Source organism: Acipenser ruthenus, chromosome 59 (genome assembly GCF_902713425.1).
Source record: "Acipenser ruthenus chromosome 59, fAciRut3.2 maternal haplotype, whole genome shotgun sequence".
Taxonomy (NCBI): domain Eukaryota; kingdom Metazoa; phylum Chordata; class Actinopteri; order Acipenseriformes; family Acipenseridae; genus Acipenser; species Acipenser ruthenus.
This window is the reverse complement of record NC_081247.1, coordinates 2,305,800-2,321,272: the sequence shown is the minus strand read 5'-3', so window position 1 is coordinate 2,321,272 and position 15,473 is coordinate 2,305,800. Positions and strand designations below refer to the sequence as shown.

The window sequence follows — 15,473 nt, the reverse complement described above, 5'->3', positions numbered from 1 at the left end:
ACCTCTCTGTGCTTTACAATGCTTACTTATGCTTTACCAGACCTCTCTGTGCTTTACAATGCTTCCCTGTGCTTTACCACACCTCTCTGTGCTTTACAATGCTTCCCTATGCTTTACCAGACCTCTCTGTGCTTTACAATGCTTCCCTATGCTTTACCAGACCTCTCTGTGCTTTACAATGCTTCCCTATGCTTTACCAGACCTCTCTGTGCTTTACAATGCTTCCCTATGCTTTACCAGACCTCTCTGTGCTTTACCACACCTCTCTGTACTTTACCATGCTTTCACTGTGCTTTACTTCACTTTACTATGCTTTTAGTGTAAGAGATTTTTTATTAGTGAGAACTTACAGGTTCAATTTCAAAATCAAGGCCGTAAAAAATTTTTTTTTTTTACTTATTTGTTTTTCAACAGGTTTTTGACCTTGCTCGTTTGGAAAACTAGTTATACAATCTTATCACATGTTTAGAAAGGTTTTTTGGGCTCACTCTGTGGGAAGTTTGAAATGTGTTATGATGGCAGCTCACCTCAGTGTTAATCATTACAGTACACACATGAACTCGTGTGAACTGTACAAGATCAGAAGCAGCCAGATTAGTATTTGAATGCCACCCCTGAACCCCTCACCGCCAGTGACTGGATGCCACTGCAGTGTACAGATCAACTGGGCACGTTTTGTGTGTAAAACCCTTATACAATTATACAATTATACAATTATTTGTGTTGTGGTCTCGCCTCTGATTTACTTAGTGTTAGTGGAGCTGCATCACGAAACAAGCACATTGCGAATGTATTCATAGCTCTAGGGCAGCAGTGTGGAGTAGTGGTTAGGGCTCTGGACTCTTGACCGGAGGGTTGTGGGTTCAGTCCCCAGTGGGGGACACTGCAGCTGTACCCTTGAGCAAGGTACTTTACCTAGATTGCTCCAGTAAAAACCCAACTGTATAAATGGGTAATTGTATGTAAAAAATAATGTGATATCTGTATAATGTGATATCTTGTAACAATTGTAAGTTGCCCTGGATAAGGGCGTCTGCTAAGAAATAAATAATAATAATAAATCTATGTAAAAATAATCTTGTCTGAACCACTTTTCCCACCATAATGAAATATCTGTCATTGCTATGACAACTATGACTACTACTCATAATGAGCTTGTACTCTTAATGTCGGGTAGTGAGTGGGTACCCCACAAACATCGGTTTGATTTACTTCAGAATAAATTAAATGTTTGTTTTGTAAAACTTTTTTTTTTTTTTTAATGACCATGTACAACATTTATATTGATAATAACATATTGATAAAGAATATTAAACAGCTGTCTACAGTATTTTTTATTTACTGCTTCGGACACAAATTACATGACATGGTAACACATGTTCTACAGTGTTACAAGATGACGGATGTAGCAGCATTCGCTACCTCACATAAACCCGGCTTCTCTGCGCTCATTCTTCACATTGTGATTTGATAAAAGCTTCATTGCTCCTCTGTAGAAGCTGGCGGCATAGCCAGCGAAACGTTAGGATTACTGTCTCGCAACACAGTTCAGTTTGTGGACTTATTTGACTTATCTGTGCCACTGTGTTTTGAAAGAATGATGGGATTCAAGGTATTCAAATATCTTTCAAATATACAGAATTCCTTGGGTAACCTCATATTTAACACGACCTTTTAACCTCATCCATTTAACAACATACAGTCACACTTAAAATGGCCGCGCTTTTTTTGGACAACATTGTGCCACACTCAAGATGGCGCCCGCCCGTCGTGACGTAGCTTCCTCTCCGGGGCGTGTTTCTGTGCTTGTCTGTATCCGGCGGTGTTTTGTTTTGGTTATGTGACGGATGAATGTGGGGTTTTTATTTATGATTACAAATATATATTTAAAATATGTGTGAGCCGAGTCCTGACGTTTTCCACGAGAAGCAGCGGCTGGAGTTATGCGCGATCCATGCGCTCAATAACGTGCTGCAGGAACGAATCTTCTCCAAAGAAGCCGCGGATGACATTTGCAAACGGTATGCCGTGTATCATAAACACACACACACCCCTGATTCAATAAAACCTTTCAGAACTAGAGATGAGGGCAGACATTAGGGGAGAATGCTCTTTAAGAGTGGAGGCGTCCTTAATACGTTGCTCTTCGGCTGAGAATGGGCATGCCTCTGCTTTCTTAGCTGAAAATAATAACACGACAGCGGTAAGACTCCCCCAGCCAGTCCACTGCCGATAACACCATCGGGGCTGCAGAGAGAGAGACGTATTTATATGTTATTGTGAGTAGAGAAAGGGAACCTGGGAGTTACATTCTCCACGCTCTCTCTCTCACTCTCTCACTCCATTTCTCTCTCTCTAGTTTATCCCCGGAGTCCCGCATGAATCCGCACCGCAGTTTTCTCGGCACTGGGAATTACGATGTGAATGTGATCATGGCGGCGCTGCAGAGCCGGGGGCTGGCGGCGGTGTGGTGGGACAAGCGCAGGTACGAGAGGAGGGGGAGGGGATGTGTGTGTGTGAGGGGGAGAGAGGGAGTGTGTGTGTGAGGGGGAAGAGGAGGGGGAGTGTGAGAGAGTGAGTGTGTGTGTGAGGTGGAGAGGAGGGGGAGTGTGAGAGGGTGTGTGTGTGTGTGAGGGGGAGAGGAGGGGGAGTGTGAGAGGGTGTGTGTGTGTGTGAGGGGGAGAGGAGGGGGAGTGTGAGAGGGTGTGTGTGTGTGAGGGGAAGAGGAGGGGGAGTGTGAGAGAGTGAGTGTGTGTGTGAGGGGGAGAGGAGGGGGAGTGTGAGAGAGTGAGTGTGTGTGTGAGGGGGAGAGGAGGGGGAGTGTGAGAGGGTGTGTGTGTGAGGGGAAGAGGAGGGGGAGTGTGAGAGAGTGAGTGTGTGTGTGAGGTGGAGAGGAGGGGGAGTGTGAGAGGGTGTGTGTGTGTGTGAGGGGGAGAGGAGGGGGAGTGTGAGAGGGTGTGTGTGTGTGTGAGGGGGAGAGGAGGGGGAGTGTGAGAGGGTGTGTGTGTGTGAGGGGAAGAGGAGGGGGAGTGTGAGAGAGTGAGTGTGTGTGTGAGGTGGAGAGGAGGGGGAGTGTGAGAGGGTGTGTGTGTGTGTGAGGGGGAGAGGAGGGGGAGTGTGAGAGAGGGAGTGTGTGTGTGAGGGGGAGAGGAGGGGGAGTGTGAGAGAGGGAGTGTGTGTGTGAGGTGGAGAGGAGGGGGAGTGTGAGAGAGGGAGTGTGTGTGTGAGGTGGAGAGGAGGGGGAGTGTGAGAGAGGGAGTGTGTGTGTGAGGGGGAGAGGAGGGGGAGTGTGAGAGAGGGAGTGTGTGTGTGAGGGGGAGAGGAGGGGGAGTGTGAGAGAGGGAGTGTGTGTGTGAGGTGGAGAGGAGGGGGAGTGTGAGAGGGAGTGTGTGAGGGGGAGAGGAGGGGGAGTGTGAGAGAGGGAGTGTGTGAGGGGGAGAGGAGGGGGAGTGAGAGAGGGTGTGTGTGTGTGTGAGGGGGAGAGGAGGGGGAGTGAGAGAGGGAGTGTGTGAGGGGGAGAGGAGGGGGAGTGTGAGAGAGGGAGTGTGTGTGTGAGGTGGAGAGGAGGGGGAGTGTGAGAGAGGGAGTGTGTGTGTGAGGGGGAGAGGAGGGGGAGTGTGAGAGAGGGAGTGTGTGTGTGAGGTGGAGAGGAGGGGGAGTGTGAGAGAGGGAGTGTGTGTGTGAGGTGGAGAGGAGGGGGAGTGTGAGAGAGGGAGTGTGTGTGTGAGGGGGAGAGGAGGGGGAGTGTGAGAGAGGGAGTGTGTGTGTGAGGTGGAGAGGAGGGGGAGTGTGAGAGGGAGTGTGTGAGGGGGAGAGGAGGGGGAGTGTGAGAGAGGGAGTGTGTGAGGGGGAGAGGAGGGGGAGTGAGAGAGGGTGTGTGTGTGTGTGAGGGGGAGAGGAGGGGGAGTGAGAGAGGGAGTGTGTGAGGGGGAGAGGAGGGGGAGTGTGAGAGAGGGAGTGTGTGTGTGAGGTGGAGAGGAGGGGGAGTGTGAGAGAGGGAGTGTGTGTGTGAGGTGGAGAGGAGGGGGAGTGTGAGAGAGGGAGTATGAGGGGGAGAGGAGGGGGAGTGAGAGAGGGTGTGTGTGTGTGTGAGGTGGAGAGGAGGGGGAGTGTGAGAGAGGGGAGTGTGTGTGAGGTGGAGAGGAGGGGGAGTGTGAGAGAGGGAGTGTGTGTGAGGGGGAGAGGAGGGGGAGTGTGTGTGAGGGGGAGAGGAGGGGGAGTGTGAGAGAGGGGAGTGTGTGTGAGGGGGAGAGGAGGGGGAGTGAGAGAGGGTGTGTGTGTGTGAGGTGGAGAGGAGGGGGAGTGTGAGAGAGGGGAGTGTGTGTGTGAGGTGGAGAGGAGGGGGACTGTGAGAGAGGGAGTGTGTGTGAGGGGGAGTGAGAGAGTGAGGGGAAGAGGAGGGGGAGTGTGTGTGAGAGGGTGAGAGGAGGGGGAGTGTGAGAGAGGGAGTGTGTGAGGGGGAGAGGAGGGGGGGTGTGAGGGGGAGTGAGAGAGTGAGGGGAAGAGGAGGGGGAGTGTGTGAGAGGAGGGGGAGTGTGAGAGAGTGAGTGTGTGTGAGGGGGAGAGGAGGGGGAGTGAGAGAGTGAGTGTGTGTGAGGGGGAGTGAGAGGGTGTGTGTGAGGTGGAGAGAAGGGGGAGTGAGAGAGTGAGTGTGTGTGAGGGGGAGAGGAGGGGGAGTGAGAGAGTGAGTGTGTGTGAGGGGAGAGGAGGGGGAGTGAGAGAGTGAGTGTGTGTGAGGGGGAGTGAGAGTGAGTGTGTGTGAGGGAGTGAGAGGGTGTGTGTGAGGTGGAGAGAAGGGGGAGTGAGAGAGTGTGTGTGATGGGGAGAGGAGGGGGAGTGAGAGAGTGAGTGTGTGTGAGGGGGAGAGGAGGGGGAGTGAGAGGGTGTGTGTGAGGTGGAGAGAAGGGGGAGTGTGAGAGAGGGGAGTGTGTGTATGAGGGGGAGAGGAGTTGGAGTGTGTGTGAGGGAGAGGAGGGTGAGTAAGAGAGGGTGTGTGTGTGTGTGAGGTGGAGAGGAGAGGAAGAGGGAGTGTGAGGGGGAGAGGAGGGGGAGTGAGAGAGTGAGTGTGTGTGAGGGGGAGAGGAGGGGGAGTGAGAGAGGGTGTGTGTGTGTGAGGTGGAGAGAAGGGGGAGTGTGAGAGAGGGAGTGTGAGGGGGAGAGGAGGGGGAGTGAGAGAGGGTGTGTGTGTGTGTGAGGGGGAGAGGAGGGGGAGTGTGAGAGAGGGGAGTGTGTGTATGAGGGGGAGAGGAGGGGGAGTGTGTGTGAGGGAGAGGAGGGGGAGTGAGAGAGGGTGTGTGTTTGGAAGAGGGGGTGTGTGAGAGGGAGTGTGTCTGACAGAGGGGAATGTGTGTGTTTGGAAGAGGGAGAGTGTGAGAGGGGGGTGTCTGACAGAGAGGGGAATGTGTGAGAGAGAGAGGAGGAGAAAGGTGTCTCAGTGTCTGTGAGTCTCGTGTGTGTATTATTATTATTATCACAGCACTTCTCTGTCTCTCAGGTCGCTGGACTCTCTCTGTTTGGACAGGGTCTTTGGTTTCATCCTCAACATCCCCTCTCTGGTGTTGCTCGGCTTCCTGTCCCTCCCCATCAAGAGACGGCACTGGATTGCGGTGCGTCAGGTAAACGGGTCCTACTACAATCTGGACTCCAAACTAAAGGAGCCCGCCCGAATCGGCAGTGACACCGAGCTCAGGTAAACGGAGTGCATCTCTCTGCGTGCAGGCGACCCTGTCTCCAACACCAGTTAATATGTGCAGGCGACCCTGCCTCCAACACCAGTTAATATGTGCAGGCGACCCTGTCTCCAACACCAGTTAATATGTGCAGGCGACCCTGTCTCCAACACCAGTTAATATGTGCAGCCGACCCTGTCTCCAACACCAGTTAATATGTGCAGGCGACCCTGTCTCCAACACCAGTTAATATGTGCAGGCGACCCTGTCTCTAACACCAGTTAATATGTGCAGGCGACCCTGTCTCTAACACCAGTTAATATGTGCAGGCGACCCTGTCTCCAACACCAGTTAATATGTGCAGGCGACCCTGTCTCTAACACCAGTTAATATGTGCAGGCGACCCTGCCTCCAACACCAGTTAATATGTGCAGGCGACCCTGTCTCTAACACCAGTTAATATGTGCAGCCGACCCTGTCTCCAACACCAGTTAATATGTGCAGCCGACCCTGTCTCCAACACCAGTTAATATGTGCAGCCGACCCTGTCTCCAACACCAGTTAATATGTGCAGGCGACCCTGTCTCTAACACCAGTTAATATGTGCAGCCGACCCTGTCTCCAACACCAGTTAATATGTGCAGCCGACCCTGTCTCTAACACCAGTTAATATGTGCAGCCGACCCTGCCTCCAACACCAGTTAATATGTGCAGGCGACCCTGCCTCCAACACCAGTTAATATGTGCAGGCGACCCTGTCTCTAACACCAGTTAATATGTGCAGCCGACCCTGCCTCCAACACCAGTTAATATGTGCAGGCGACCCTGCCTCCAACACCAGTTAATATGTGCAGCCGACCCTGCCTCCAACACCAGTTAATATGTGCAGGCGACCCTGTCTCTAACACCAGTTAATATGTGCAGCCGACCCTGCCTCCAACACCAGTTAATATGTGCAGGCGACCCTGTCTCTAACACCAGTTAATATGTGCAGGCGACCCTGTCTCTAACACCAGTTAATATGTGCAGGCGACCCTGCCTCCAACACCAGTTAATATGTGCAGCCGACCCTGTCTCTAACACCAGTTAATATGTGCAGCCGACCCTGCCTCCAACACCAGTTAATATGTGCAGGCGACCCTGTCTCTAACACCAGTTAATATGTGCAGGCGACCCTGTCTCTAACACCAGTTAATATGTGCAGCCGACCCTGTCTCTAACACCAGTTAATATGTGCAGCCGACCCTGCCTCCAACACCAGTTAATATGTGCAGGCGACCCTGTCTCTAACACCAGTTAATATGTGCAGGCGACCCTGTCTCTAACACCAGTTAATATGTGCAGGCGACCCTGCCTCCAACACCAGTTAATATGTGCAGGCGACCCTGTCTCCAACACCAGTTAATATGTGCAGCCGACCCTGTCTCTAACACCAGTTAATATGTGCAGGCGACCCTGTCTCTAACACCAGTTAATATGTGCAGCCGACCCTGTCTCTAACACCAGTTAATATGTGCAGGCGACCCTGCCTCCAACACCAGTTAATATGTGCAGCCGACCCTGTCTCTAACACCAGTTAATATGTGCAGGCGACCCTGCCTCCAACACCAGTTAATATGTGCAGCCGACCCTGTCTCTAACACCAGTTAATATGTGCAGGCGACCCTGTCTCTAACACCAGTTAATATGTGCAGCCGACCCTGTCTCTAACACCAGTTAATATGTGCAGGCGACCCTGTCTCTAACACCAGTTAATATGTGCAGGCGACCCTGTCTCCAACACCAGTTAATATGTGCAGCCGACCCTGTCTCTAACACCAGTTAATATGTGCAGGCGACCCTGTCTCTAACACCAGTTAATATGTGCAGCCGACCCTGTCTCTAACACCAGTTAATATGTGCAGGCGACCCTGTCTCTAACACCAGTTAATATGTGCAGCCGACCCTGTCTCCAACACCAGTTAATATGTGCAGGCGACCCTGTCTCCAACACCAGTTAATATGTGCAGGCGACCCTGTCTCCAACACCAGTTAATATGTGCAGCCGACCCTGTCTCTAACACCAGTTAATATGTGCAGCCGACCCTGTCTCTAACACCAGTTAATATGTGCAGGCGACCCTGTCTCTAACACCAGTTAATATGTGCAGCCGACCCTGTCTCTAACACCAGTTAATATGTGCAGGCGACCCTGTCTCTAACACCAGTTAATATGTGCAGGCGACCCTGTCTCTAACACCAGTTAATATGTGCAGCCGACCCTGTCTCTAACACCAGTTAATATGTGCAGGCGACCCTGTCTCTAACACCAGTTAATATGTGCAGCCGACCCTGTCTCTAACACCAGTTAATATGTGCAGGCGACCCTGTCTCTAACACCAGTTAATATGTGCAGGCGACCCTGTCTCTAACACCAGTTAATATGTGCAGGCGACCCTGTCTCTAACACCAGTTAATATGTGCAGCCGACCCTGTCTCCAACACCAGTTAATATGTGCAGGCGACCCTGTCTCTAACACCAGTTAATATGTGCAGCCGACCCTGTCTCTAACACCAGTTAATATGTGCAGGCGACCCTGTCTCCAACACCAGTTAATATGTGCAGGCGACCCTGTCTCTAACACCAGTTAATATGTGCAGGCGACCCTGTCTCTAACACCAGTTAATATGTGCAGCCGACCCTGTCTCTAACACCAGTTAATATGTGCAGCCGACCCTGTCTCTAACACCAGTTAATATGTGCAGCCGACCCTGTCTCTAACACCAGTTAATATGTGCAGGCGACCCTGTCTCCAACACCAGTTAATATGTGCAGGCGACCCTGTCTCCAACACCAGTTAATATGTGCAGGCGACCCTGTCTCCAACACCAGTTAATATGTGCAGGCGACCCTGTTTCTAACACCAGTTAATATGTGCAGGCGACCCTGTCTCTAACACCAGTTAATATGTGCAGGCGACCCTGCCTCCAACACCAGTTAATATGTGCAGGCGACCCTGTTTCTAACACCAGTTAATATGTGCAGGCGACCCTGTCTCTAACACCAGTTAATATGTGCAGGCGACCCTGTCTCTAACACCAGTTAATATGTGCAGGCGACCCTGTCTCTAACACCAGTTAATATGTGCAGCCGACCCTGTCTCTAACACCAGTTAATATGTGCAGCCGACCCTGTCTCTAACACCAGTTAATATGTGCAGGCGACCCTGTCTCCAACACCAGTTAATATGTGCAGGCGACCCTGTCTCCAACACCAGTTAATATGTGCAGGCGACCCTGTTTCTAACACCAGTTAATATGTGCAGGCGACCCTGTCTCTAACACCAGTTAATATGTGCAGGCGACCCTGCCTCCAACACCAGTTAATATGTGCAGGCGACCCTGTTTCTAACACCAGTTAATATGTGCAGGCGACCCTGTCTCTAACACCAGTTAATATGTGCAGGCGACCCTGTCTCTAACACCAGTTAATATGTGCAGGCGACCCTGTCTCTAACACCAGTTAATATGTGCAGCCGACCCTGTCTCTAACACCAGTTAATATGTGCAGGCGACCCTGCCTCCAACACCAGTTAATATGTGCAGGCGACCCTGTCTCTAACACCAGTTAATATGTGCAGCCGACCCTGTCTCTAACACCAGTTAATATGTGCAGCCGACCCTGTCTCTAACACCAGTTAATATGTGCAGCCGACCCTGTCTCCAACACCAGTTAATATGTGCAGGCGACCCTGTCTCTAACACCAGTTAATATGTGCAGCCGACCCTGTCTCTAACACCAGTTAATATGTGCAGCCGACCCTGTCTCTAACACCAGTTAATATGTGCAGCCGACCCTGTCTCTAACACCAGTTAATATGTGCAGGCGACCCTGTCTCTAACACCAGTTAATATGTGCAGGCGACCCTGTCTCTAACACCAGTTAATATGTGCAGGCGACCCTGTCTCTAACACCAGTTAATATGTGCAGCCGACCCTGTCTCCAACACCAGTTAATATGTGCAGCCGACCCTGTCTCTAACACCAGTTAATATGTGCAGGCGACCCTGTCTCTAACACCAGTTAATATGTGCAGGCGACCCTGTCTCTAACACCAGTTAATATGTGCAGCCGACCCTGTCTCTAACACCAGTTAATATGTGCAGGCGACCCTGTCTCTAACACCAGTTAATATGTGCAGGCGACCCTGTCTCTAACACCAGTTAATATGTGCAGCCGACCCTGTCTCTAACACCAGTTAATATGTGCAGGCGACCCTGTCTCTAACACCAGTTAATATGTGCAGCCGACCCTGTCTCCAACACCAGTTAATATGTGCAGCCGACCCTGTCTCTAACACCAGTTAATATGTGCAGGCGACCCTGTCTCTAACACCAGTTAATATGTGCAGGCGACCCTGTCTCTAACACCAGTTAATATGTGCAGCCGACCCTGTCTCTAACACCAGTTAATATGTGCAGCCGACCCTGTCTCTAACACCAGTTAATATGTGCAGCCGACCCTGTCTCTAACACCAGTTAATATGTGCAGGCGACCCTGTCTCTAACACCAGTTAATATGTGCAGGCGACCCTGTCTCTAACACCAGTTAATATGTGCAGCCGACCCTGTCTCTAACACCAGTTAATATGTGCAGGCGACCCTGTCTCCAACACCAGTTAATATGTGCAGCCGACCCTGTCTCCAACACCAGTTAATATGTGCAGCCGACCCTGTCTCTAACACCAGTTAATATGTGCAGCCGACCCTGTCTCTAACACCAGTTAATATGTGCAGGCGACCCTGTCTCCAACACCAGTTAATATGTGCAGCCGACCCTGTCTCCAACACCAGTTAATATGTGCAGGCGACCCTGTCTCTAACACCAGTTAATAATTCCAGACGACCCTGTCTCTTATATCAGTTAAAATGTCCAATATGGGGTCATTTAACCCCCCAGGTGACCAAGGAAGTGCAGCGTGATCTGAAAGCATGGCTTGTGCAAACAGAGATTTCTTTACCCTAGTGTAGCAGCAGATACAATGAAAATCCATGTTTGCTTAACATCTTCCTAAACTGCACATCCGAGACCCCTGTAGCGAATGAAAGTGCAGGACAGGTCCGATTCAGGAAGTATTGGTTTTTTTACTACAGCTTATCAACATATAAGTGTAAATCAGAGGCATCAATGCACTCGCCATGACGTATATGTCCTGTGTATGGACAGTATGGACAGAATAAGACATGCCAATGACTCGTTTAACCCTTTGCGGTCCTATGTCGGACCTGGTCCAACATTGCAATTTTCCCTTTCCGGTCCAATGTCGGACCCTGTCTGACATCATCAAAAAGACGCAAAAAACAGGTCTCTAGTCGATTTTCCTCCGGAAAAAGCAGAGAAAACCATTCAATGGCCGAGTGAGACCGATAGGAGCTGAGAGAAACCGAAAAAAAAAAGGGGGCATATCTCATGAATACAGATAGCCCCGACACCACATAGATAACACAGACATAAGCAAACAAGATAGCTGCTTCTGCATCCAGCGCTCAAAGAACATCACAGACATTTGCAGAGCTTTTTGAGATGTTATAGTAATAAAATAATGACTTGGATCGCATTATTGAGGAGTTTGGTGATAAAACGAGTGATCAGGAGATGATTTATCGGTATGTACTATTATTAAGACGTATGTGAAAAATATAGTGAACAAGGGGTGGGGTGGGGCTGGAGATGCAGTACTGAGTGTCCTGCTGATATGCAGAGCCTTTTGAACCTGTTCTACTGTGAAAAAAAATACTTTTAAACAGCGTGTCTAAAATAAACTGCACGTGTGAAAATAAATTGGACCTGACGAGCCTGACACGCGCTGAATAAATGGACCTCAAAGGGTTAATGGAAATTGGGTAAGTGGTGTTGAAGACCTTCGTTAGGTAAGCCAATGAGGTGTCCTGGTAAAGTCTATTGAAATGATTTACAGTGTGTGGAATAACTTCTTGTGTTCTCAAGGTGCAGAAGTGTGACACACAGACTGACGGATGTACAGACAAGCAGACAGACACCCCACTGTACCCCCAGAATCTGATAATATCAGTAACTTCCTTATTTTTTTATTACAGGAAGTTTCTGGAGGAACAAATCTCCCAGGATCCCTGCGAGATGCTGCTTGTTGTCCAGAGGGAGGTTGAGGACGACGGATCATGGATGAGCCCCAATTGAGAACAGGGATCAAGTTTGATCCATTCCTGGTTTCACTAGGAGTGTATTAAGACACACCTGAGCTTGTTACCTATACACACTGTGGCTAATCAAGCTAGTAAAACCTGGACTGGGTGAAACTGCTGTGCAATAGGAGTCTTATACCATCCCTGGGGAGCAAGTACGCAGGGGAATGCTTTTAGGTACGGAACCCTACACGGATGCTGTTTTATTTTTTGAGTGGAGGTTTGTTGCAGCGGGGGAAGAAATTAATGGACGGACCCCCTGCTATTTTGTCAGGGGGACTGATTTTACTAAATGAATTCAGTTGGTAGACTGTTATTTGCTTTTACAAAAAGACAGTGTAATGCATTTGTTTGTAAAGGTGCTGCTCGTGAGCTGGTATCAGTGATATTGAACCTTTCTCTGGAGGCCTGGGTTCCAGTCTGGAGGGCTAGGTGGCACAGACAGACAGAGACAGCTGTCTAATGCGTAGAAGTGTTCGTGCTTGGACTGAGATATATATATTTTTAACCCTTTGCGGTCCATTTATTAATCGCGCGTCAGGCACGCCAGGTCTAATTGATTTTCACACGCGCAGTTAATTTTATACGCGCTGTTTAAAAGTATTTTTTTCCACAGTCAAACAGGTTTAAATGGCCCTGCATATCAACAAAGCATTCACTAGGCATCTCCAGCCCAGCCCCACCCTTTCGTTTGCTATCGCTTTCACATATGCTAAGAAATAAATAATAATAATAATAATAGTCGTACATACCGATCGATCATCTCCAGATCACTCGTTTTATCACCAAACTCCTCAATAATGCGATCCAAGTCATTATTTTATTACTATAACATCTCAAAAAAGCTCTGCAAATGCCCATGATAGTCTCTGTGCGCTGACGCACTCAGCCAGCTTGTTTACTGTGGACGCCCATTATCTGATACCTGATACCATGTATGACTATTCATGAGATACGCCTTTTTTTTTTTTTTTCCCGACTTGTCTCGGCTCCTGTCGCTCCCACTCGGCAATTGAATGGTTTTCTCGGCTTTTTCCGGAGAAAAAATGACTAAACACCTGTTTATTGCGTTGCTATAATGATGTCGGACCCAGTCCGACAAAGGACCTGTGAGGAATAATTGCAATGTCGGACCCAGTCCGACAATGGACCGCAAAGGTTTAAATGCCTATTACACATACAGTATATGCAAGTTAATATATGCAAATATTTACAAGCTTTGAGAATATGGGAGAAAAGTGTTTTAGAATTGATTTAATTTCAGCTTAAAGCTTCAGGTGTCCAATATTCTATCTATCTATCTATCTATCTATCTATCTATCTATCTATCTATCTATCTATCTGTCTATCTATCTATCTGTCTATCTGTCTTTATGCATCTATCTATCTATCTATCTATCTATCTGTCTATCTATCTATCTATCTGTCTATCTATCTATCTATCTATCTATCTATCTGTCTTTATGCATCTATCTATATATCTATGCATCTATCTCTCTTGATCTCTCTATTAGGAGTGTAATGATATACTAATTGTATCACAATAGGCAAGTCCTGACACAGTATGTGTCACAATACACAGGATGGTCCTGATGTGTGACTTGTATGATGCACAATAAAATCAAATGGTCATTTAATGACAGGACGTTTTGTTAAAAGACACAAATGAAACGAGGCAGGGAGAGTGTGTATCCATATCAACTATAAAACATGCCTCTTCTTCATTCAAGAACCACTCTGTGAACTACAGGGAGCACTGCTGTGCTTCTGGTCTTGAGTCATGGTACAGATGATACAGAATTCTGTTATGATATGTCATGTAAAGAAAGCATCACGATTCATTGATACACAATGCATTGTTACACCCTTCCTATTTATCCATCTACAATGTCATCCATAACTAATAAACACTACACAGCGTCGAATTTAGACATGCTTACTAAATACATCTAATGACAAACACTTTGACTGGGAGCCCTTAACCCTGAAGGCATTGAAAAAGACTTCCAGTCACACTCTCTCTGTGGTTTGGTTGGTCCGCAGATTTATTGAAAGCGTTTCTTTCTCTGTTTTTATCACATACCTCAGTATGGCTTGAGAATGTAATTTATACATTTTGCAGTGAAAACACGACAACGTTTTTCAATAAAAAATAATAAATGCATTGATACGCCGCACGCCTTCCTGTGAGTTATTGATTATCTGTTGGTCTGTCTATCCAGCCATCGTTCTGCATGTCTAGTTATCCATCTATACCTGTCAGTCTGTCTCTAATAAAATGGCCAGCAGTGTACATCGCTGATGCATTAGTAAGTACAAACCAATTAAAAAACCAGCCTGTCAGTGACATCCATCCCCCATCGCCACGGCTGCACGTTCTCAATCAGAGCTCTCTGTGAGGACAAGGCTGTACAGTTTGAGCACGTACACAACAGTGTAGAATATGAAATGGCGATGAATATTTCAATCACAATGGGATAAGCGGTTCTCCAGATGCAAATATGTGACAGACAGACACCCCCTATATCACCAGAATCTGATATTCCCAAGAACCTCTGCTAGATAATGTTAATAGCCAGTGTCATGACAATGGGATCAGCGCTTCACCAGATGTTGAAATGTGTGAACTTGCGTGAGCACGACCACCTGCACTACACCCCCTCCACCAGCAGGGGGGGGCGCATAATATTATTATTATTGATTTCTTAGCAGATGCCCTTATCCAGGGCGACTTACAATTGTTACAAGATATCACATTATTTTTACATACAATTCCTCATTTATACAGTTGGGTTTTTACTGGAGCAATCTAGGTAAAGTACCTTGCTCAAGGGTACAGCAGCAGTGTCCCCCACCTGGGATTGAACCCACGACCCTCCGGTCAAGAGTCCAGAACCCTAACCACTACTCCACACTGCTGCCCATATTCTGTGAATTCAAACGAAACTGCCTCCTCATCCTGGGGGGGGGGGGGGGGGGGGTTGGCGTTTGCACTTTATAATTCATTATGGAGGGAAAACTATATATTCTCCTGATTGTGGAGCAGCATTACTGCTATATAAAATCTGTCAGCGGTTATTACATAGCCTGTATTGTTCTTATACAGTTCTGCAGTTATTACATAGCCTGTATCGTTCTTATACAGTTCTGCGGTTATTACATAGCCTGTATCGTTCTTATACAGTTCTGCGGTTATTACATAGCCTGTATTGTTCTTATACAGTTCTGCAGTTATTACATAGCCTGTATCGTTCTTATACTGTTCTGCGGTTATTACATAGCGTGTATCGTTCTTATACAGTTCTGCGGTTATTACATAGCCTATATCGTTCTTATACTGTTCTGCTGTTATTACATAGCCTATATCGTTCTTATACTGTTCTGCGGTTATTACATAGCGTGTATCGTTCTTATACAGTTCTGCGGTTATTACATAGCCTATATCGTTCTTATACTGTTCTGCTGTTATTACATAGCCTGTATCGTTCTTATACAGTTCTGCAGTTATTACATAGCCTGTATCGTTCTTATACAGTTCTGCAGTTATTACATAGCCTGTATCGTTCTTATACAGTTCTGCAGTTATTACATAGCCTGTATCGTTC

The 15,473-nt window shown here is 48.0% G+C and overlaps 1 protein-coding gene across 2 annotated transcripts; it reads left to right on the top strand.

Moving 5' to 3' along the window:
- The first annotated feature begins 1,794 nt into the window (after window positions 1–1,794).
- LOC131725036 (josephin-2-like) lies at window positions 1,795–14,035 on the top strand. Of its 2 annotated transcripts, none has more exons than XM_059018405.1 (4): window positions 1,795–2,021; window positions 2,360–2,485; window positions 5,495–5,615; window positions 11,764–14,035. In XM_059018405.1, exons 1-4 carry the CDS (start codon window positions 1,894–1,896, stop codon window positions 11,830–11,832), a joined length of 444 nt encoding a protein of 147 aa, XP_058874388.1. In that variant the 5' UTR covers window positions 1,795–1,893; the 3' UTR covers window positions 11,833–14,035. The 2 variants fall into 2 exon arrangements, with proteins under 2 accessions (XP_058874388.1, XP_058874387.1); XM_059018404.1 differs by having other exon boundaries at window positions 1,801–2,021; window positions 5,495–5,689.
- Window positions 14,036–15,473: the final 1,438 nt, after the last annotated feature.

What these genes read in the sequence shown, in the direction of transcription:
- LOC131725036 (XM_059018404.1), top strand. Translation starts at nt 1,894, where the DNA reads ATGTGTGAGCCGAGTCCTGACGTTTTCCACGAGAAGCAGCGGCTGGAG. An exon ending in GCGGATGACATTTGCAAACG is followed by an intron (nt 2,022 to 2,359) that starts GTATGCCGTGTA and finishes CTCTCTCTCTAG; the next exon opens with TTTATCCCCGGAGTCCCGCA. An exon ending in GTGTGGTGGGACAAGCGCAG is followed by an intron (nt 2,486 to 5,494) that starts GTACGAGAGGAG and finishes TCTGTCTCTCAG; the next exon opens with GTCGCTGGACTCTCTCTGTT.